At 36.0% G+C, this 22494-nt stretch overlaps 1 protein-coding gene and 1 long non-coding RNA gene across 3 annotated transcripts; both read left to right on the plus strand.

Annotated features, from left to right (window-relative positions):
- The first annotated feature begins 234 nt into the window (after window positions 1-234).
- Window positions 235-13722, plus strand: LOC120493999 (uncharacterized). 2 transcript variants are annotated; one of them, XM_039693060.2, is made up of 8 exons: window positions 236-402; window positions 9186-9257; window positions 9802-9959; window positions 10109-10189; window positions 11752-11872; window positions 12300-12352; window positions 12754-12903; window positions 13000-13720. In XM_039693060.2, exons 1-8 carry the CDS (start codon window positions 303-305, stop codon window positions 13174-13176), a joined length of 912 nt encoding a protein of 303 aa, XP_039548994.1. In that variant the 5' UTR covers window positions 236-302; the 3' UTR covers window positions 13177-13720. The 2 variants fall into 2 exon arrangements, with proteins under 2 accessions (XP_088990532.1, XP_039548994.1); XM_089134406.1 differs by lacking the exons at window positions 11752-11872; window positions 12300-12352 and having other exon boundaries at window positions 235-402; window positions 13000-13722.
- A 5210-nt stretch (window positions 13723-18932) lies between these two features.
- On the plus strand, window positions 18933-22198 carry LOC148978124 (uncharacterized). Its single transcript, XR_016169551.1, has 2 exons — window positions 18933-19050; window positions 20399-22198. It is a non-coding gene; the product is annotated as an uncharacterized LOC148978124 (long non-coding RNA).
- Window positions 22199-22494: the final 296 nt, after the last annotated feature.

Consider the following 22494-nt stretch of genomic DNA (forward strand, 5'->3'; position numbering starts at 1 on the left):
TTTTACAATGCGCGTTCTCAGAATGGCATCATCACAGCAAGCTAATGTGCATTGATGTGGTCTCTATTCTGTCTGTACATTTCAAAAGACTTAGGATCATACAATCTACTCTGAATAAACACACTATACTCCATAATTACACAGCTCATGGAAATGAAGAAAAGAACAGAATCGAGTGAAAGAGAGAGGGGGAAGGGCCACACTTGAATCTATAAGAGCACAGGCATTGCTTTATCCCTCGTGTGACACTCAGTGAAAAACCTAACCTCTCTCACACACACACACACACACACACACACCACATGCTGCATGACCGTTCGCTCAGGATGGCGACACAGATAAAATGCCATACATCCTCAGATGTTGCTTTCTTAGTCTGTGTTTTTGCTGTATTTTTTCAAGGTGAGTACAAATTTACTTTACTTTTGTTCTACTGCAGATGTTTGGATCTAACTTTGATTCACTCAAGATGTTGTGCAGCTTTAAGAGAAGAGTGTGCGATTATAATGTTGCTATTACTTTTAGTAATAGTTTTGCTCCAAACTTTTAGTAACTATTAGAAAGTAGCTGTGTAAACGTTTCAGTGCGTGCCATCATGCATGCATTTATTTTTTTCTTCCTGCGAATCTACCACACCCCTTTGCATGACAGCCATACGCTTTAAATAAAGTTGGCGAGTTCCCTCTCAAGTTAATGGCTTGAGATCAATGGAATCGCTCTCTTCCACTCAGTGTATCTATGCATATATTTTATCACCAGGTGGCCGTGTGTGCGTCTGTATGAGAAATAAAAGTCCATCTGTTGTTATTCCATAATGCATAAAGAGGATTTTGTTCATTTGGCGGATTATGAAGCATCCAGGTGTTTCCAGGACCCTGGGCAGCAAAAGTCGTGGGCTGTATGATGTAACTTAATCCACATTACATATTCACTCAAGATTACCAAAAACTGCAAATACCAGATGCAGCAGTGCAAAGTTATTTTCTGAATCTACATTTATTCATTATTAATACATCTTGTTTTCCAGTAAAATAAACTTATTTGAAAAGCAAATTTGCTTTCAGAGAATACCTGCAGAATTAAGATTATTTTCTTCTAATTGTAGTTCTTGTTTTAAGCCAATATCGAACTAAAATGTAGCTACTTGATATTTATATGAAGAAAAAAAAAAGATATTATCACTACTTCTAATTTAATGTATCTTGTTTAGGAATATAGTTTTTATTACTGGAAAACAAGACAAAATACAAATTAAGAAAATGTTTGAGCACTGTTAAATCCTGCTAAATTGCAATAAATGCCTGCTAAGTTGCCAATAAATCCTGCTAAATTGCAGATATGACTCAATAGTTGTTGATGAAAGATTCTATGAATATTGACTATTTTATATATTTTCAGATATGACCCAATAGTTTTTGATGAAATATATATATATATATATATATATATATATATATATATATTTTTTTTTTCTTTCATCAAAAACTATTGGAAAACTATATGAAAAACTATCATATCTGCAATTATATATTCATTCAAGTAAACGATTTTAGGTAAATAAAATTTGTCAAATAATTATATGAATTATAATGAAGTGCATAACATGATATTAACAATTTATATATAAAAAAAATACTCAACCATGCATTCATATAAAGAGATGTGAATTTTTAAATTTCAAATCAATTAAACATCAAAATAATAAGCAAGTATCTGTTTTTTGTCAGTCCTCGTGTCATTCTAGTCATTCAGTATCGTGTTTATTTTCCATTTGCATGCATTCCCTTACTCACGACAACCAAGAACAGATTTTGTTCTCATTGGCATAGGTCCCATAACTCGGTTATTGTAGCTTAAAGGGGGTATGAGCTCTGCTGATAATGATGCTTTGGCAGAGAGTGAGGGAGTTGGGCTGCTCAAGAAGTGTCTGATTAGAAACATAAGAGTGTCTTTCCTCCATATGGTTGCTGCCCTCCCTGTTTGGGTGGAGACAGCGTGGGACCCACACTCCTTTACTGGGAGAGGAAGAGAGAGACTGGGGGTCAGAGGTCAGAGGGGGCATGCTGTGTGAGAGAGATCCAAAGTTACACTGCTCCTTCCCTTTAAATGGATGGTTTGAGTCTCAAATTCCAGCATCCCTAAGGGAACGCTCAGTGATGCAGCAGACGACCAGGCATCTTTTAGTAGAGCAGTGCAGAACTGAACAAAATGTCCTATATAGTTAAATTGCATCAGAGAGAGAGAGAGGGATGATGAATCACAGTATGAATTACAAGTTCCATTTGAAAAAAAAAATTAAAACATTAGTTAAGGCACTAGCCATCATAAATTAACAATGAAAAATACTTTTACAGAATTTAAGGTAACATTTTACAATAAGGTTCATTTGTTTACATTAGTTAATGTCCATTAACTAACCATGATTAACCAATTTGTTACTGTATTTGTTGTAATCTTTGTTAATGTTAGTTAATAAAAATACAGCTGTTCATTGTAAGTTCACAGTGCATTAACTAATGTCAATAAGTTTAATAAAGTATTAGTAAATTTTGAAATTAACATTAACAAAGATGAATAAATGCTGTATACAGTATGTGTAGTTCATGCTAACTAATGTTAATCTTATTGTAAAGTGTTACCGAATTTATTTTACATACATGATTATAATTTTTTTATAATTTTTTTTACTTCATTTTTTTAAAAACTTTTTTCAATTTAAAAAGTGATTGTCAAGACATTTAGGGGCCGTTTACATGACACTGTTTTCAACTAAAAACTTTTGGAAACGGGTTTCGAAGTTCAAGTTTTTGCAAACGATACCGTTATTGTCCCAACGAAACTACAAAAACGTGAATTTGTGAAAACGGTGACGTCATGCGCGTACATATTACATGTTCAGTCTATAGGCATATACTTTTAAGTTACAAACTAACATCGCCAACTACTGGTCTGGCAGTATAACAGCGTTTTTAGTCGTTTTCATCTGTACGTGAAAAACGTGAATGTTTTAATACATCTTTGTCAGTTAAACAAAGTGAAAAACAAGCTTTTAATGTTGTTTAAATGTATATGTGGTATTTTTAATACGCTTTCAATCAGATATTGTGAAAATTCATCAGTCAGAATATTTTCTCCTTAAAACTGCAGTGTACCAAAGACATTTTTACTATAAAAATATTGCCAACTACAAATGTTTAAACGGTGTAACATTTCATGTTGTCTAACAGATAATGTATCCTACTTTTTTTTTTTTTTTTTTTTTACAATTTTTAAATGTTAGAACAAGTGATACCTAAAAGATTTTTAAACTAGATTCAAACATTTCCTGAATAAAATATGCTATGTAGATGTGTAAACTTGGCCAGTGCTAAGTGTTGTTGATTGTAGGGTGTTCTGGACAGTTGCTAGGGCGTTATGGATGATTGTTTATTCTCCCAATTCAAAAGAGCCAATCCACAAGCCTCTGACATTCTGGTTCTCCTTCAATGCAAGTCAATGGAATTTTTGTTTTCCCACCAGGAAGTACTAAAAAAGTTCATTAATGAATGATATTTGAGGGCAATTTCTTTGCCTTCGATAGGCACAAGTGACAGATGTACTTGAGATGGGGATTGGAGGCATATGCTCATACATCTGCTGTCGTAAAGCTGATCTCTCATAGCAGCTGACAAACTGTCAGTGTTATCAAGTGTGAAGCAGGGCGTGATGTATCGAGCGTGCTGTCGGCTCAGAGAAGCTGCGACATGGGACATCGCCAAGTAGCGTGAGCAGCCTTGAGGATCACAGTCCAGATGTAGAACAAAAACATAGCACTTTATTGACACTCCCACCCCTTCTGCCTTTCTATCCTCACATGAAAGCTTCCTTTATCATTCCTTCTTGCCCACGGCTTAAAAGGAATCCATACGATCCTGTTACTCAAGCCTTCCTGGGTTTGGAATGTCGAAACATTCCTTGACTGGGAATTCCCAGAGGCTTTGAGGGAATGGAAGAGACAGTAAACGAATGAGGGATGTAACTTCCTCTCATGGAGGGAATGGGGTGAAGATGAGTCGAGGAATAAGGGGGATGGGGTGAATAGATACAACATCTGTGTGGAAGGGGGTTGTAGGAATGTTCCCTATGGTTGTAAGGGGTTCACTTGTAGCACTGAAGGGACTAGTGCATGTGTGAATTGGTCTATGGCTGCGTCCTCCAGAGTATCCATGACACTCCAAAGTCATAAGAAAATTACAACAATTCAGTCCACACCCCTTTTCTGAAATAAAACATCCTTGGTGACGTACGTGTGCGGGCTACAAATGCGACCTCCGGAGGACACAGCCTTCGAAATGAGACACAGCTATGTTTGTTTATGTTCGTCTGGGCAATGTTTCACCTTCATTGGTCCTTTCTAAAAGAGCCGCCCTTTCTGTCCAAGAACAGTTGTAAAACTAAAATAAACATTTCTCTTAAAGGGACAGTTTATCCAAAATTAAAATTCTGTCAGCTCTTTCTTTCTTCTGTGGAAGCTTGTTTCCAATTGATAATTGCAACCTTTTTAATTGCTATTTTTCCTCACAATTGTATGAGTTTATATCCTGCAATTCTGACTTCTTTTCTCAGAATTGTGAGACATACAGACACTCGCAATTCTGGGTTATAATAAGAAAAAGGCAAACTTTTCCCTCAGAATTGATAGTTTCCATCTCACAATTCAGATTTTATAACTTACGATTGTGACTTTATAACATGCAGTTTTGAGAAAAGTCAGAACTGGGTGATAAAAAGTCACAATTACCTTTTTGAATTTTTCAGTGGTGGAAACAAGCTTTTAGGAACACTAAAAGTTATATACATAGATATAGATAGTTATATAGTTAGATACTGTAGATAGATAGATAGATAGATAGATAGATAGATAGATAGATAGATAGATAGATAGATAGATAGATAGATAGATAGATAGATAGACAAACAAACAACAGTGACTCTAACAAATCTATTCTTTGAGTTGAATTTGTTTAACTATTTAAAATGCATTTCCCATCCATTCTTCCATTTAACCAGATATTCATTCCCTGCTGTTAATTCTCTCTCACTACAGTGCGTTTTTAGATGTGTTAGATATGTACCACCAATTCCCTATAACAGAATTTTGTAAAACCGAGTAAAAACTGGGTCACTAATGTACCTTCTACGAAACTGAAGCCATGCTTTCATATGATTGTTTAAGTAATGTGCTTTATTGTGCCTCAAGCCACTGCTATTCAGAGCTCTTGATATGCTTTAATTTACTGTCAGCTACTAAACTACTGTATGTAGAGCCTTCAGAACAAAGTCTCATTGTGTTTGTGCTGAAACTTTGAATGCTTTCAAAGTAGTTTCTACATGATTCAATCATTCAAGATATTCTCTAAACAACCATTACCAGGCAAAGGTCATATGGCAGATATATACAGTAGTGTTGAAAACAAGACCAAAGAGTGTCAATATAGATCTTAGTCTTGCATTTAAGTCCAAAACTGACTGGTGTAGGCAAAGTGTAGCCTAGGCCTACTGCATAAAAGTTGCAGTCACCTTCCTTTATAATATTTGCTCATAGCACAAGACAACAGCTGTGACGGGCAAGTTTGTCACAGAGAAAACCAGTGTTAGCATGCAAATCTCAATTTGATCCAATGGTTCAAGAACCCTCTTTTATTAAGAAAATGTCACCCCCCCCCCCCCATTTATATTATCTATATATATGAAGAAAAACAGATTGTACTTTATCAGAAATGCCTGAAAACTATTCCTTCTGTCATATTACAGGAAGGGAGGAAGGAAGTAAGGCAGAGTGAGTGATTCCAGCCAAGTGTCAATACCTCTATGTTTTCTTTGCATGCCTAATATAATATTTTAGTCCAGCAAACCTACTACTGTAAAGCAAATCTTCAAGAAAAAAACAAAACAAACAAAAACCTAAGCATCATCATTACATCGGTGTTGGTTAAGAACTTTACATAGTTGCTCTGTTTCCAAGTGCCTCTAAATTAAATGAAACTATTAAAACAATACGCCTCTGAATCACAGAAACGCACATGATAGCACACACACATTTGTCTGTTTAACCTAAGGAGCCCAGGGGAGTGAGTGAATGAGTAAATGTGAGGTCATGGAACAAAAGCTTAGAGAAGAAGGATGAGGAGAAAACAAGATCTGAATTTGCCCATCGGATGACTCAGCTCATGTGATGAAAGCAAACCCCACGGTGGAAATGAATCTGTAATGCTGAAAATGTACGTCAGAACTCGGGTTGTCCTTTCATTGCTGAAAGTTGTTGCTGGTTGTCAGTTTGTGTGTAATTGTTCTCGCTCTATTTTGCTGTAGATACGCAATTGATACGCAGTTCATTTGAGTAATACAAACGCATCCCACACCACTACTAAACCTACCCTAACCAACCCATGCATATCCTACTGTATGCACAAAAAAATTCATTTTCACGTAAAAAACTGCACAATAAACACACTGCATGCTATAGAGATGCATTTAGTGTGATCAGGTTGGTCCCGCAGAGTGTAGCCCCAATTTGCCTCCTGTCTGGAAGTTTCTAGTATGCCTAAAGTAAGACCTTGATCAGCTGGTCCGGGTGTGTTTGATTGGTGTTGGAGCTGAACTCTGCAGGACAATGGCCGTCCAGTACCAGGATTGGACACCCCGGCTGTAGCCTATATCTAAAGCAAATCCTAGTTAGTTTAAAGTCCAGTTTTACACTGTACATTTCCTGGTTAATTTTTTTTTTCCCCACTAAATCAGTCATTAACAAAATTGGAAAGTGTATTACAAAGAAGTGGAATGTATTATTCTTGGGGAGCTACTTTATCCTGCTTATTAAATCAAATTTACAAAACACAGAGGGACAAATTCACTCAACAGTGCCTCCACAAACTAACACTCAAAACCAGTTTAAAAGATGGGGAATTGCATTGCGCAAATTGAATTCAGTGATCATTTTTGGCCGCGCCTTCGCCATTACCGGAACTGCATAACTCTTTTAGTCAAAACAAACCAGACAGAAGGCAAATAAACTCAATTTATTCTTGGTGAATTTCGCCTTGAAACATTAGCATGGAAAAATCTAGAGGCTAGCATCTGGAGACATTTTAAATAGACTTTTATAATGACATACAAATATAAAACAAGCCAAAGAAATTCATAAAAGAGAGAAAACAATACTCGAGAGTAGTGCTACTGTAACGGATGCCAGTTCTTTACACTTCTCGTAGCTTTTATTAAAGACAAACGTGGGAAATCTTGTTTATTGACTAGCAAAACTTTAAAAAAAGGCCAACATTTAGTTGGTAACCAATCAAAATAATTCACCCTGGCATTCTGATCTTGCTCAAAAGAATTATGTAAAAATGCTAAACATTCAGTTTCATTATAATGGATGGAACGGATGTCTTAAAGCGCACTAAATCATCCTGACAGCGATCTAAATGTCTCACTTTAGGTTTCACGAGTACCGTGCTGAGCATTGATCACATGACCAAAGACAAAAACAATCTCGCTTTTAAAATAGAATCACTCTTTTATTCAAAACATCTCTAGCAGAAATGGTGTGCAAATGACAAATCCAGAAGGATCTCTGAGACATAAGAGTCTCTTTTATTTCCTCTATCTATCTCCCTGCCTCCTTTTCTTTCACTATTCTTTTCTTTTTAACCTCTGACTGGCGAATCTCTGCGGAGTGCAGAGGGGAGTGTGTTGAGTCAGGGTCGGGGTCAGAGGTCGGGACCTCTTGTTGCACGGGGGAGGGGAAAGGTTAAGGTTTTATTAGCTCAGTCTGTGCCGATGTATTCGCGCTCAATCAGGCTAATCATTTCATACATCACCTTCAGCTTAGAAATTCATACCAGCACAGCCCTTTAGAGCCAAATAAATGAGGTCAGTATTCATTCCTCTAAAAAAAATTGACTCGAAACCAGAGTTGCGCATGTTTAGAAAATGCAAAGCATATTGTAGTTCTTCAAAGATTCACTTTTGTAAAGCTCCACTCAATTTAATTAGTTTGGATGTGGTCAACTGCAAAAAATGAGTTACGTTTTCATTCAGCTCTCTTCAACTAACTTCAGCGCTAGCAAGTTAGCAACAGTTTAAAAGAAGCATAAGAGCCTGATTCAAACTCGCACCATGGCTCAGTGTGTGGGCTGTAACACAAGTGAGTTTTTTTGAATCGTTAACTACGGTGTTTGTGGGTGATAAAGACAGAAAATAACTCAATTAAATAGGGGAGGGAAAACGTATGTTCCACTGAAATGCTAATTGGGTTTGAGTCTTTGGAACTCTGCCAAGGCCACAATATTGTGACAGGAGATTTGAAATAACACATCAACGTTCGTGATTTACAGCTCAGTTTAACCCAATTCATTTTAATCTAATTATCTATTATCTAGATACAGTTGAGAATAAAATGTGAGTGATGCTTACCCTTGCAAAATCACAAAAGTGATGCTAGGCTAATAGGCTAGTGTACTGCACTACCGGTTTGGGGTCAGATTTATTCATGTTCTTGAAAGAAGTCTCTTATGCTCACCAAGGCTGCAGTTATTATTTATTAAAATACAAAAAAACATAATATTATTAATTATTATTGCAATATTTATGTGTACACTGAACCCATTTTGTTCAGGATTGCTTGATGGAAATATAGAAAGTTCAAAACAATACAATTTATTAAAAAAACTTTACTTTTACTTAATTGAACGTGTCCTTGCTGAGTAAATTTTAAAGGAAAAACCTTTGAATGCTAATGTAATATACTATATGATTTTCAGAGCACTGTAAAAAAATATTTTCATGATTTGTAATCACAACATTTTTCTTTTGTCAAATCAACTTAGATAATTTATGTAGTTCAGATAACATAATATTTTGAGTTTCTAGTGATTAAATTAATCTCCTTCATTGTATTAACTTAATTTTTCCATTTCAATGAACTTAAAATTTTAAGGCAACCAGGTTACTTATTTTTTTCCAAGTTAAACCAACAATATTTTTTTTAAAGTGTAGGAATAAGATCCCTCATTTAATGTAGGCCTACTTTAGTCTATGGTTGTTGTTGTGTTTTTGCTCGTTCCATCATCCGCTAAGTAAGAAAGATTATTATATCATGACACGTTGGATGCAGACGCTCTGACAACATTTGCCTTATATTTCAGCTGTGATTTGTCAAGAAATCATCCGAGGAGATGGTGATCCAGTCTCTCCAACCGAAAAGGCGCACGGCAAAGGTAAAAAAAATAATAAAAAAATTACATATTAAATTCAACAAATAAATGAATAAATAATGAATTCATAAAGGTGCAATTTCTTCATTTGACCCTTGTAATTAAAGATATGTATCTTTATATTTTGCTCCTTTTCTTTTCCCTTTTTTTTTTTTTGGAGCTGATTAACTTATACATCATTAGCCAGCAAACAAAAAAAACTAACTAGGGATTTATGACCAAAACAGGCGATGACATTGCTTTAAATTAAATGACCATTCAAGTTTGGATTAGATGCAATGTAAATACATGCTATTTTAATGATATACTCTCATTAACTTGAACACCGCGCTCCATTAACTTTCCATTTCTAATCCATTCGTACAAATGTTTGCGATCTAATTTTATGTTATACCAGTTGAAAGTCTAAAAAGTAGAATGTACCATACCTCGCTAAACTATGACCATGTTCTCACCATTTAAAATTCAACTGTATGAGAAAAACTGCTTTTTTATGAGAATGATTACAACAATACGGCAAGTAACATCAAATACATTTCCCTCACAGGAGATCCTCAGATCCAGATTGTTGTTTTCCCCTCCATATCACCTGATTTAGAGACGTCAGAGACACCAGGAGCAGACAGTGGGACCACTCAACCTAACACACAGACCCCAGATCAGACCCACTCAAACCCACCTCAAAAAAACAGCCTTACTTCAAAGGTTGGGGACAACCAGACAACAGATATTGTGCCTCATTAATATTATGTCAAAACATGTTTTATATTTACCAAAGGCTATACCCTGATTGTGTGTGCCATTCAGTTAAGAAGACATCTGGACTTACATTTTTGTTTTATTTATTTTTGCAGGGAAAAGTGGTCTGTGTGGATAAAATACAAGAGCACTACAGATATGATGTGCTGCTGAAACTAAAGGCCTCCTCCACGTGTGTAAGTTCTGGGCTGCGTTTATCCTGTGATAACTGGGTGGAAAATATATCATGCGAGAGCTGATTCTATATCAGTGGCTATTAGATTGAGAACTCTTTAGTTAAATACGGTAGTGCTGTGTGCGGATTTATACACCTATCGAGACTAATACAGTTGAAACGTTTAGACTAGTTCACCAAAAAAATGAATTACTCATCCTCATGTCATTCCAAACCCGTGAGACTTTCGTTCATCTTCAGAATGCAAATGAAGATATTTTTGATGAAATCTGAGTTTTCTGTTCCTCCGTTGACAGTTACGCAACTACCACTTTGACGCTGCAAAAAGTTCATAAAGAGATCAAACGAATCCATATGAATTAAGCAGTTAAGTCCAAAATTCTTGAAGAGATCAAATCGCTTTATATGATGAATAGATTGAATGTACGCTTTTATTCGTATAAAAGTTTTTTGCGGGGAGCCTATTTGCACCCACATTATCGAGGTAGATTATTTATGGGGGTAAAAAAACTACCAGAGGCATTACAGTAAAGAGAATTATGTGTACGGTAAATGTGACCTATGCGTGTTTTTGTGAGAATCACACTTTAGCATACACAGCAATCACTCACGCCTTTAAAATGTTTGGAAACCCACAACAAAGAGTGATCTGCATAATCTAGAATAAAAAGACATCATTGCTAAGCCTTTAACTTGCTACAAATTATAGTCAAACTTCATTTTGGCAACTATGACATTATATAAGAAGTTGAAGCCTTTTTATAAGTCAGCCTTTAGAGACCCTAATAAGCGTGTTATGCCATGTGCTCAAGTCTCACTGGGTGGACCATCATAGAGGCCTTGCGGCCCGCACATCAATGGCATTCCATTACACGCTATGGGCGGCGGCTGTTCGGAATTCACGCCAGGAACTCTGCCAAGATACATACAGTAGACGGGCCTCTAGGTTTAGTTTCAGAGCCAGTAGAGTACCAAACTCCCAATAGAATGAAGTATAAACAGTCAAATAGAAGAAAACACATCATGAGAGTAAAAAACATGCATTTATATTGTGTGTGTGACTAAAAGTGACATATTCATGAAGTCTGATGATTTAAGCTAAAATTCAGCACAAATTTGACACGTTTTTAAGGAAAGTTAGATATAGATCGTAGTCAAAAAGCTTCCGTCTCAAGCAATTATGCCTTATTTATTTCAGTTTATTAGCAATATATTTATCTATTTCAGTATTTTGAGATATATATGTGTGTGTGTGTATTTGTGTGTGCGCGTGTTCAAAATGGCATTTTAAAGCTCTTATGGGAATTCTTCTATTCACCAATGTTCCCTTGGAGGACTGTGATTCAGCGGAAAGGGAGGCTGTTACTATGAGAGAAAGTCAGGTTTCATATTACACCAAATTCCAGGAAAGAAAGAAATATGAAAGATGGAGAGAGAGAGAGAGAGAAGGGGGAGAAATGAGAGCAAGCCATCACTCCATTTGATGTTAAATATACATGACTTTTTAAGTGTCCAACATTTATTACAAACACTTTTTAAATTCAAAACCCTTTCATCCAATAGGAAGAGACTAGAGCCAGGATACAGAGTGTTCTAGAACATCTCTGTGGTGAAGATTGTGAACTTAAAATCTATCAGAAAGACAACACCGATGAGGTCATAATTTATGGAGACAGCATTGATGGTTTGTATCGTCTTCTTTTCATTTTTTGCTTGTTTCATATTATTACAAAATATTCCACAAACACACTATCAATACAATGGAATCACCAAATATCAATTAATTAATAGTATACTAATCCAAATTCAGTTTAATTGACCTTCATTAGTGTGAACTGAAATGTCCCCACCCCATAAAATAACAAAAGTTACCAATTTATTAAATATGATGAAATCGATCTATCTATCTGGCTTTTTAAAGCTGAATTTTATCTTTTGTAACAAGTTTAAAATGACGAATGTCGAATTTGAATTAATTCTTACAACTACAAAACTTTTGCACTGGAATTATAAAATTCTTATTTCAATTCTGAATGGTGCACAACTCTGCTCTACAGACTACATCTGAACAATCAGACTAAACTTTCAGCAATTTTTTTTGTTTCATGAAGTTGATCCTGAAGAAATGGCTGGGAAGATCAACAATGACAACATTACAGATAAGGTCAGCGACACAAAAGTGCAATAAAATATACACATGCAAAATGCACATACACATCCAAAAGAAATTACACTGAAATGAGGAATGTAGCCTGGTACATCTGCTATTGGGATTTTGCATAGCAGTGGTTTAATAAAGCGTTACTCCCAGATTCCAGGACATATGAATAATACGCACTCTGTTCGGCCTCTGAAACAGAAACACTACATATTGCCATGTGGTTTAGTTTAGGGTTAAGTTTGGGTGAGGTAAGGCTGGAACTCATTATGAGGTAAATAGCTGTGCTGACAAATCAGATAAACACACTCTACGATACACGTAAACTTAATTCACGCAATGCTATAAACTATACAACACCTGCCAGGTAAAAAAGAGAATGTGTTGGTAATGGTTTGTCTCTATAGGTGGACGTCGATGAGGCGGTGTCTCGCGTGGGCCAGCGCTCGAAAATTGTCCTGATCTCTCTTCTGATTACGGGTTTGCTTCTTGCTGCTTTGCTAATAGCTGGATACCTTCTAAAGACTCATCGAGGACAATCCAAAGGGCTAAGACTGGTGAGTGTAAGCGTCTAATCACATACCAAATGAATCAAAATTAAGCTTGGGGTAGCGCCATTGCTCATTGTATTTATGACTCTTGTCTTCATCAAGGCTGAGGACTCCTTCCAAGTGGATCAAGACAACCAAGGCAACACACTTCTGTCTGTGGCTCCTCTGCCTCAACAGGAGCCTTTGGACAAGCCCATCATTAACGGAGAGTCTCCGGACTCACCCCCCACCAATGGACACTCCGCCACCCAGACACAGGTGGCCGATACTCCGATGTAAGCGGCTCGGAGTCAACATCAATCCAATGACCAACTAGAGTGAACAGACCTCATGGGTTATCGTACACAACAACATTAGGAGTGATGAAAACTACAACTGAGATGATGCCGAGGGACACAATGCTGAAAGTATGAAAACCAAAACGTGATGTGAGAGGAGCCTTTTGTGTAAGTCTGCTCTTGTTGAGCCTGAAAACGTTAGCAGGATATGAATAACCCTTCAGAAACCACATCTATTATATACAAACACTTACACTTTTAAATCTGTTTAAATCTCCATTTTTCAGAGATCATTCATGCCAAAGCTTCTCTTAAGGAACTCAAAAACAGTACAATACTAAGGATTTGTATTATACCTTTAGATGAGCCAAAATCTCATGTATGCAAAACATTGTCAAGTCTAAAACCGCTGCTAGATTACTTACATACAGTAGTAATGGTTAACAATCAAGTATGTTTGTTTACATTATGCGTTAAAGGAGTAGTTCACTTTTAAAAAAAACTTTTGCTGATAATTTCCTCACCCCCATGTCATCCAAGATGTCTATGTCCTTCTTTCTTCAGTCGAAAAGAAATTAAGGTTTTTGATGAAAACATTCTAGGATTTTTCTTCATATAATGCACTTCATTAGGAACCAAACAGTTCAAGGTCCAAATGAGAGTGTCAGTGCAAACTGCAAACTTTTCAAAGGGCTTTAAACAATTCCAGACGATGAATAAGGGTCTTATCAAGCGAAACGATCGCTCATTTAAAAAAAAAATAACAAAGTTTAAGTTTTATAAGCTCAAATGCTCACCTTGCTCTGTTCTGTGATGCGTTCGTGACTCTCCTGTTCGAACTCGTTCATCAAAATAACGAATCTTTTTCCGAGTCAATTCGTTCGTTGAATGAACCAAATGACACAAAAAAAGATTTGTTCATTTTGATGAACAAGTTCAAACAGGAGAGTCACGAACGCGATTTGAGCTTGTAAAACTTAACCTTTGTTTTTTATTTTTTAAATGAGCGATCGTTTCGCGTGATAAGACCCTTATTCATCGTCTGGAATCGCTTAAAGCCCTTTGAACAGTTTGCAGTTTGTACCGAAAGTGTCTTTTGGACCTTGAACTGTTTGGTTCCCAGTAAAGTGTATTATATGGAGAAAAATCCTGGATTGTTTTCATTAAAAAAACCTTAATTTCTTTTCGACTGAAGAAAGAATGACATGAGGGTGAGTAAATTATCAGCAAAAGTTTTTTTTTAAAGTGAAATAACTTGGTAACGCTTTATTTTAAGGTGTCAGTGTTACAGTATAATGATACATTAAGTACTGACTAATATTAATGACTATTACTATAGGGTAAGGAATAGTAGCATACTATGTAGCAAAGACACTGTAAAATAAAGTGTTACTGCAGCAATTATTAATCTAGGTTAATGCTAATTTGTACACATACTTTCTACATATTTTAACATATCAAGTTGTATAAATGAAAATTCAAAAGTATTACGAATTAAGAATAATTAACAAACAACGATAGTATATTTCTGAATCAACATTAAGTTAGATTAATAAATGCTTTAAAATGTAAAAGTTGTTCATGATACTAAATTCATAAATGTTAATGTTAATTTCAGTTTACTGTTGTTTGCATTCAATGTTTTTTAGCATGCGGTTATCAATGGCCTATGTGAAGGTTTCTCCCGCTACTTTTATTTGATTTATTTCAGTAATGTTCAGGATTTTTATGCATTTCAGATGTATTTGGCAGATGCTTTTGAACATTCAAAATACGTTTATTCGGTATGTGTGTTTTCTGGAAAGTAAGCTCAGGACCTTGCCATTTCTAGCATTATGCTACAAGTTGAACTATGGAAAATTGTGTATTAAGTCAAAAGCTTGAGTGGCAGACCGGTAACTCATTAGTACTGCTAAAAATCCTTGTGTGAGACACGTCACTCACTGAAAACACATTTGCATGTAGATCTTGATAGTAATGACTGATGAATCACTGACCAGATAGGCCATGACATTTACCTTTATGTATTTTGCAATTGCCTATATTTTTATACAAAGTATATTTTGTTTTATACCTTTTTGGATTGGTGTGTAATCTAGACATTCAGTTACTCATGGGGGGATTGTAGCATTGTTGTTTTGTGCATGTAGAAGTGTGTATGAGTGAATAGTTGTATTGTTTGTCTCATTTCATTTACTGTGCAAGCCAAAGTTCTAAACTGCTCCAGAATAAACACAATTTTCATAATGTTTGACTACCATATCAATAATTCCGAGTGAATCCTGAAAAATGTATTAAAATTCTGTTTATATCACAGATTTTACTAAATTTAAATCAATTCCACTCCCAAAGTCAGCGAACAAAATGGGGGAAAAGTCCACAGATTACAAAACACTCAAATATACAGTACAACATCTTGCTCATTTTACAGTTCATTAACAATCAACATACATTAAGAATCAGCAGATAAATAATATAAATCTTTGGCTTTGAATGGTTGTTTAAGTAAACGAGTAAGCATAGTGAGGCTAGAGCAAAGAAAACACTAGTAAGGCAGTAATAATGTCCCCTGGGCCACATCAAACTTGCTTCATGCATTAAAATTTCAGTGGATTCACACGGTCATGGGATCAAGTGAAGTGTGTTAAACTCTCTGTGGAGCCTCACAGTGGAACATTTTTTACTATGGTATTCTCTCTCTCTCGCTCTCTGTGTATGTGTGTGTGTTATGCGTTCAGCAATAGCAGGAAAAAAACTGAAGGCTGAGCGGATATTTCCCTCCGACTGTAAACCAGTTAATGGGTGTCGAGAAGGGGGAATATAGAAATCATTCACATTGCGAATCATTTTATTAAATGAAAATAGCCAAATTATCAACAGCTAGAAAATACAGACAATTTTGCTGTGGACATTTGCAAGTGAAATTTTTTTCCCAGTTGCTCTTAAACTAAAGTTTTAGAAAAGCAGAGCCGGACAGTAACGGAGTACATTTACTTGAGTATAGTACTACTTAAGTACAATTTTGAAGGGATTTGTACTTTACTCGAGTATCATTTTTGGGGAGTACTCATGACTTTACAGTACACAAGTAAAGTCTAAATAGACTGTTTCAAACAGTGTTGGGGGTAATGCATTACAAGTAATGCAAGTTATGTAATCAGATTACTTTTTTCAAGTAATGAGTAAAGTATTGCATTACTTTTAAATCTACAACAAAATATCGGAGTCACTTTTTCAAACAAGTAACGCAAGTGACTTTGTTTCCCCTTATATTGCTCCCTGTCATCATGATGAGAGAAATCGGGAGTGCAGAGGCGTTGTGTGATGATGATGATGATGATGATGATGATGATGATGATGGTTATTGTAGTTCTAGAGTAAATGTGAACATGCATTTACTCCTCTCACTTGCACTATTTCAGTGTTCCTCAAAATGAATAACAGTGAAACTCAAACTCTGAATATTACGCAAATGTATAATAATTAAATTACACAAATGTACTTTATGTATTTAATCTTATTTTATTTTTTATTATTTGGATTTTCTGCATTTCCTTCAGCCTGAGGATTATTCAATATCACATTTGGTGAAAAGGGGCCCGTTTATGTTTTCCGAAAATACAAAAAAAAAAAAAAAAAAATGTTATCAAAAAACAAACAACCAATCCCAGCCCAGGTGAGAAAAAGGTAACGTAAAAGTAATGAAATTGCAATACTTTCCATAAAAAGTTACATTTTTCCAATTAGTTACTTTTTTAGATAGTAAAAAAAGTATTACAATATTGCAATGCATTACTTTTAAAAGTAACTTTCTCCAACGCTGGTTTCAATAAACACTACTACCCCCATTTTATCTTCATATGGGGTGCTAAAATTTTCACTCTTATGCTAGAGTTTTCTATCCATTAAATTCATATTTCAAATTACTATACAGGTGTATGTAATAATTTAGATGCACATTTGTTTATTAAAAGTAGATTCTTTACAGACACTCCAGAAATACCACAGAGCTAAATATAGACCTTTAGTGAGAGCCATCTGCAAGCCTCAGAGTTTGGATAGCAACGGGACACTCACTGACACACCAGATCTAGTTCAGCAACAAACAAAGGGCTTAATGAATAAACTAAATAATCAGAGATGACTTCAATATGCCACACATAGGCTGATGAATGTAAACTGGTGCTATTAAAACATGACTCTGTATGAACTCAACACAGCAACACTAACTTGGGTTTAGGTGGTCCACCACCTCAAAAAGTTTAAGAAAAACTCTATCTTTGTTCTGCAGAAGAATGCATCAACCTCCCTAACCAGGCATGGGACACATCGATTCATTTCACACGCACACACACAGATAAACCTGTCAGCAATGAGAATGAACATGAGGGGTGGTTTCACCCAGATGTCATGCCCTCCCCCTAACGCTGTTTTACGACCAACACATGTACATTTCATGCTCAATTCCCAGACACTTCCCTCTTTTTCACATTTGTGCACTACTGTATTATAAATCACTGCTCCATTGAGAATGACAATGAATCGGTTGATTATGTCTGTTTAAAATATGGCTTTTGGAATAAAAGACCATGCTGACCTATTTTTTTATTATGAAATATAACATTACATATTACATCAGTGGGCAACCTAGAAAATAGTCCACTTTGTAAGAGTGACAACAACATCAGCAACGGCTTTAGTGAACCGTATTTTAAGTAAATATCGCCCCCTAGTGTGTATAAAGAGATCCTGCATGGCAAAGTTGTTACTGGACAATAACAATCTGCTTTAAAGCAATGACAAATCGAAGAGGTAAAACAATAAACTTTTCTTATTGTCACAAACACTTTCTCAGCAAGCACTTAGTAAAGTTTTCTCTCTATCATACAAGAAATATGAAAAACAAATAGGGGTGGGCTATAAAAGCGATTTTGTTTTGTTTTTTTACAGATATTTCCCTATTTGTTGTCTAACATTCTGATGCAAAAAAGTATATATATAAAAAAAGTTATAATTAGTATTATTACAATTGGTAGTCATAATGAACATGGAATTATTTCACTAAAACTGTTCTTTCCTTAGGCCTAGCCTATTGGTTGGCCAAAATATGTTATATTGAAAATATAAACAATCAGGATTTCATTTAGACTTTTAAAGGTGTCATTTGAACAGCTAAAATAATTAGCAATGCAAAAACTCTTCTGTAAAATGACCAAACGAATGCAATAATATAGCCTACTATAGAGTAGTTCATCTCATTAAACATCTTCCACTAACGTTTGACATGCAGAAAGTGATCAAATAATTTGTCATACGCATGTGCTTTTATTTGATATTTAGTTAGTTAATTAATGTGATTAGGCCTACTCAATTTGAAAATATGACGTAATTTATCTAAACATAAATGTTTTCTATACTAAGATAGTGAGTTATGCCAATGTTATTGCCAATTTTCCTTACTATATGATCACATAAACAAGATTTAGTGCTTCGGATCTTTTTTAACACGATGGAATGCAACAACAGATGGTTTCATGTAAACTTGGGACCTTGTCCTTTTGTTCTCTTCTATGAGACGTTGCGACAGTGTCCCAGCGATGCGCATTAAATGGTGCCCTGTACCACGTGACCTGTACAATGTTTGTAAACATGCGTCAAGCACATGTGATCCAGAAGTGTTTTTGGAACGTGTAACGCGCTGCAGCCAATCAGACGCCGGGGGAGTGTCTGGGAGGGGGCGGGGCTTGAGAATTTCGCACTGGAAAAATCGATAGGGTTCTTGTAATGATGCGAGGAGACTATGTCTCAAGAAAAGAAACTGAGGAATTGGGTTGGACTGAAACAAGTGAAGAGTGCAGGCATCCATGGCATGCAGGTAACAAAGAAAAGATTTCATTGGAAGTCAATCGTTTGAATGTAGGCTATCCATGTAAGTAGAAATATGTAGGCTATTTTATTTATTTGTTTGTAAACCAGGATAATAGTTATTTCATTTTAAATTTCCTTAATATTTTAGTTAAGCACAGTTAATAAATGATATGACAAATAATGCTTGAAGAATTGATGTCATCACTTGAAATCTGAGAGCGAAATATGTTGATAATTATTCCAACAGGCATTAGAATTACTGCGTCATCATAGCTATTGCGACAATATGGAGATTCGTTAGGGAATTTCGCCTGCGTAGAGATTTCGTGGAGTGCTCCTTATTTATATTAACGCGTCGCGACTGATCATGACATAATCATAAGTGAGTGTTCACCAGTCTCATCCAACTGGAGGCGTCGCATTCAAGACAACGGCAGGAAAAGGATGCTGCGCGAGCAAGAGATGCGTTGCGTACGTCAGTAGGCTATCAGAAGTGCGTACTTTTTGTCGATTCGGATTAATCTGTTTCAAAGAGGGACCGTAAAGTGTTATTGTCAAGAAATAATAGTGGAACACGGATTAAAAGGGGCTTAACATCTATTTGTTGCCTGTTTTAACACCACATAGACACTTCATTTCAGTAAATGAATGCTTATGACGGCAAACTGCGACAACGTCGGTCTTATTCAGCGAGTTTAACAATAAACTTGGAGTAGTTATTTGCTAGTGCGCACTTGACTATACGAGGTAAACAAATCATTAGCGTAGTGCTCACTTTTTCCTCTAGGCGGCGCAGTCAGACCGCATACGCTTGTTGAATGTACTGAAACAGGTAGGCATGCCATCATACTAATAATCTTTTGCCCATATTTTATTTACTGAAATGCAAATTTACAAATAAAAAAGCCGTTTAGACGTTATATGTGTGTTTCTTAACCCCTCTATCTCTCCCTCTCTTTATCTCTGTTCTAACTCTTATATGAGATAATAATAAGCTAATGTAATGCAGAGATCACTTCAAAACAAAGTGTTATATTTAGTATCCTGTCTAGCCTGACCAAAAATATATTGGCCTGTTTGCTATAAAAAAAAAAAATAAAAAAAAATTAACAGGTAAATCTAGACCCAACATTACAATTAGTGATATGCCGTACAGTTTAAGATAGTTCAAAATCAACAAGTCCCTGAAGACATCTTTACAGGGAACAGTGTCTGTTCAATGCTGAGGTTAAGTAATGTATTCCAAAATAAAAGTCTGTTTAATCTTCTAACATACTGCATGTCTCAACTGTTTGCAATCTGTTGACTGTATATTTCTGTTGTATTTTCTCTTTTCCACTCCATTTAAATGGCAGATTCTAAGCTTCAATAAAGACGCCTTTCCCTTTAAGAGCTGGATCAGCATTACACAAGCGATCAGGTGCGCAGTTGCAGCAAACCAAGAATAAACTGATGCACATGAGTGAAAATGAAACTTGTAAACAAATGCTCTCCCTCCCTCTAGGTCACTCCCTATACTTTTCTAGTGTACTGATTCTATTGACTCAGGTCTAAAGTAATTCAAATATGGGTATAGGTGCACAAAATCTCACAGCTTTCTTTCAAGGTAAAGTATTGGGGAAAAGGTTTATTTGCACAGCAATAAATATTAAAAGCATGTATGGTCCAGAACAAATTATTCTCTTCAAAACAACCTTTGCAGAATGAGGTCTAAAAGCTCCAGAATGTATAGCATCTTTAGTATTTTGTTTTGCAGTGCTATCTCCTCACTTGCTGCTCCTGGAAGCTGGATTCAAATGGTGCAATAGAGTACTTTATGGCATCTAGCACCATTTGAAATCAGTGTTCTTGGGTCAGTCCTGACATCACAATGGACGGGAGACCTACAGTAAATGCTGTGGACTACATACTGCAACATTTGTGATCCATGTCTTTGCATGTCTGATTTGCACAAACTTTATAAATTGAATAAAAATAATGATTCTTAAGTGCAACAAGTTCATGTAATTCCTCTACAAGACTGCAGGACCACTGCAGGCAATATATCATAGGATCTCTGTCATAATAACAGTTTAAAATAGCTTGTCATTGTGTTCACCTGCAGATATTTGTGGTTCACTACAGTTTTTAAAAATATCTTTACATTATATTACCTGATACATTCATCTAGTTCACCATGGACCTCCACAGCAGCAACAGAACCGTCTCAGAACCTCGCAAGTAAGAAATATCTCCGTTTTTAATAAAATAAAAGGGTAAAAGTGTAAAAATGACACCGTTTTTCCACCGTGGCACGTGTGCATCTTGAATGACATTACTACAGGTGGCGAAATTTGCCATTTATCGAATCTGCTTGTGGAACTGGTGACATCATCAACAAGCGCCTGACGCTCAATCGCTACGTAACCAGAATGTCTCTGACGTAACTCATTCACCGTTTCAACTCTTCACCACTGGATGGCACTGTGTGACCTCAAAAGTGCATTATTATTTCCTACTTACAGACAAACCGATCCAAAACGTGCGTGGAAACGGTTCTTCTCGATTTCTCCGGAGTCAGACTAACATAATAAACTAATCTCCAAGTTAGTCCACTCCGGGTTTGCCAACCGCCATTAAACCCTAAAGAAGAAGTTACTCTCATCTAGCAAGACCCCTTTTCCCCCCACCAGACCTACTCCCGATTCTTTAGACTTAATAATTGTCGATGAAATGAGAGAACGCTCAACAACTGGCTTTCAAGACCGACACACATTTAACTTTTGAACTTGGGATCACTTTCCCAACATCTGTAACTGATGCCAGTTGATTGCATTTAATGGTCTAACGCGTGGTTATAAACCGGATGTATTGTGCTGTCTTGAGGGAGCATGACACAGCTGATTGAACTGTAAGAACCCAACCCTATAGCATAATATGCTATTTTTAACTTCTGTCAAGTGAGCACCAATACCACATTTCACTTTAAAACAGACACAGTCTTTTAGATATTTTATAAGTTATCGTATTAAAATTGCTGTCCACTATATGATTGTGCTAATGTGTTCTCGTTGTATGTTTGAGGCCCAGGAAATGTCCTGCATTCATCAATGTCAAACGCTAGATGCTCTTTCCTTCAACAAGATAGCCTACTTCAAATAAATGAATAAAAAGGATGTGCATTTCCTTTCTGCCAGGAAGAGATCTTTTACGTTGCCATACAATTTTAAGAGCAACAATAACAAAACAAAACAAAAACGAAACAAAACAAAAAAGAACAGTCAACAACAGATAGCATAACTTAGGGTGACCAACAGTCCTGTTTTCCCAGGACGGACATGTCCTGTTTTCACATACTGTCCTGGCCGTCGTGGCTGTTTTTTATAAAGTAATCAAAATGTCCTGGTTTAAAAAAAAAAAACTGCTGGGAAAGATCAGCTCTACAGCAAAAGATGGGCAAACAAGGAGGATG

Source organism: Pimephales promelas, chromosome 8 (genome assembly GCF_988280905.1).
Source record: "Pimephales promelas chromosome 8, fPimPro1.hap1.1, whole genome shotgun sequence".
NCBI lineage: Eukaryota > Metazoa > Chordata > Actinopteri > Cypriniformes > Leuciscidae > Pimephales > Pimephales promelas.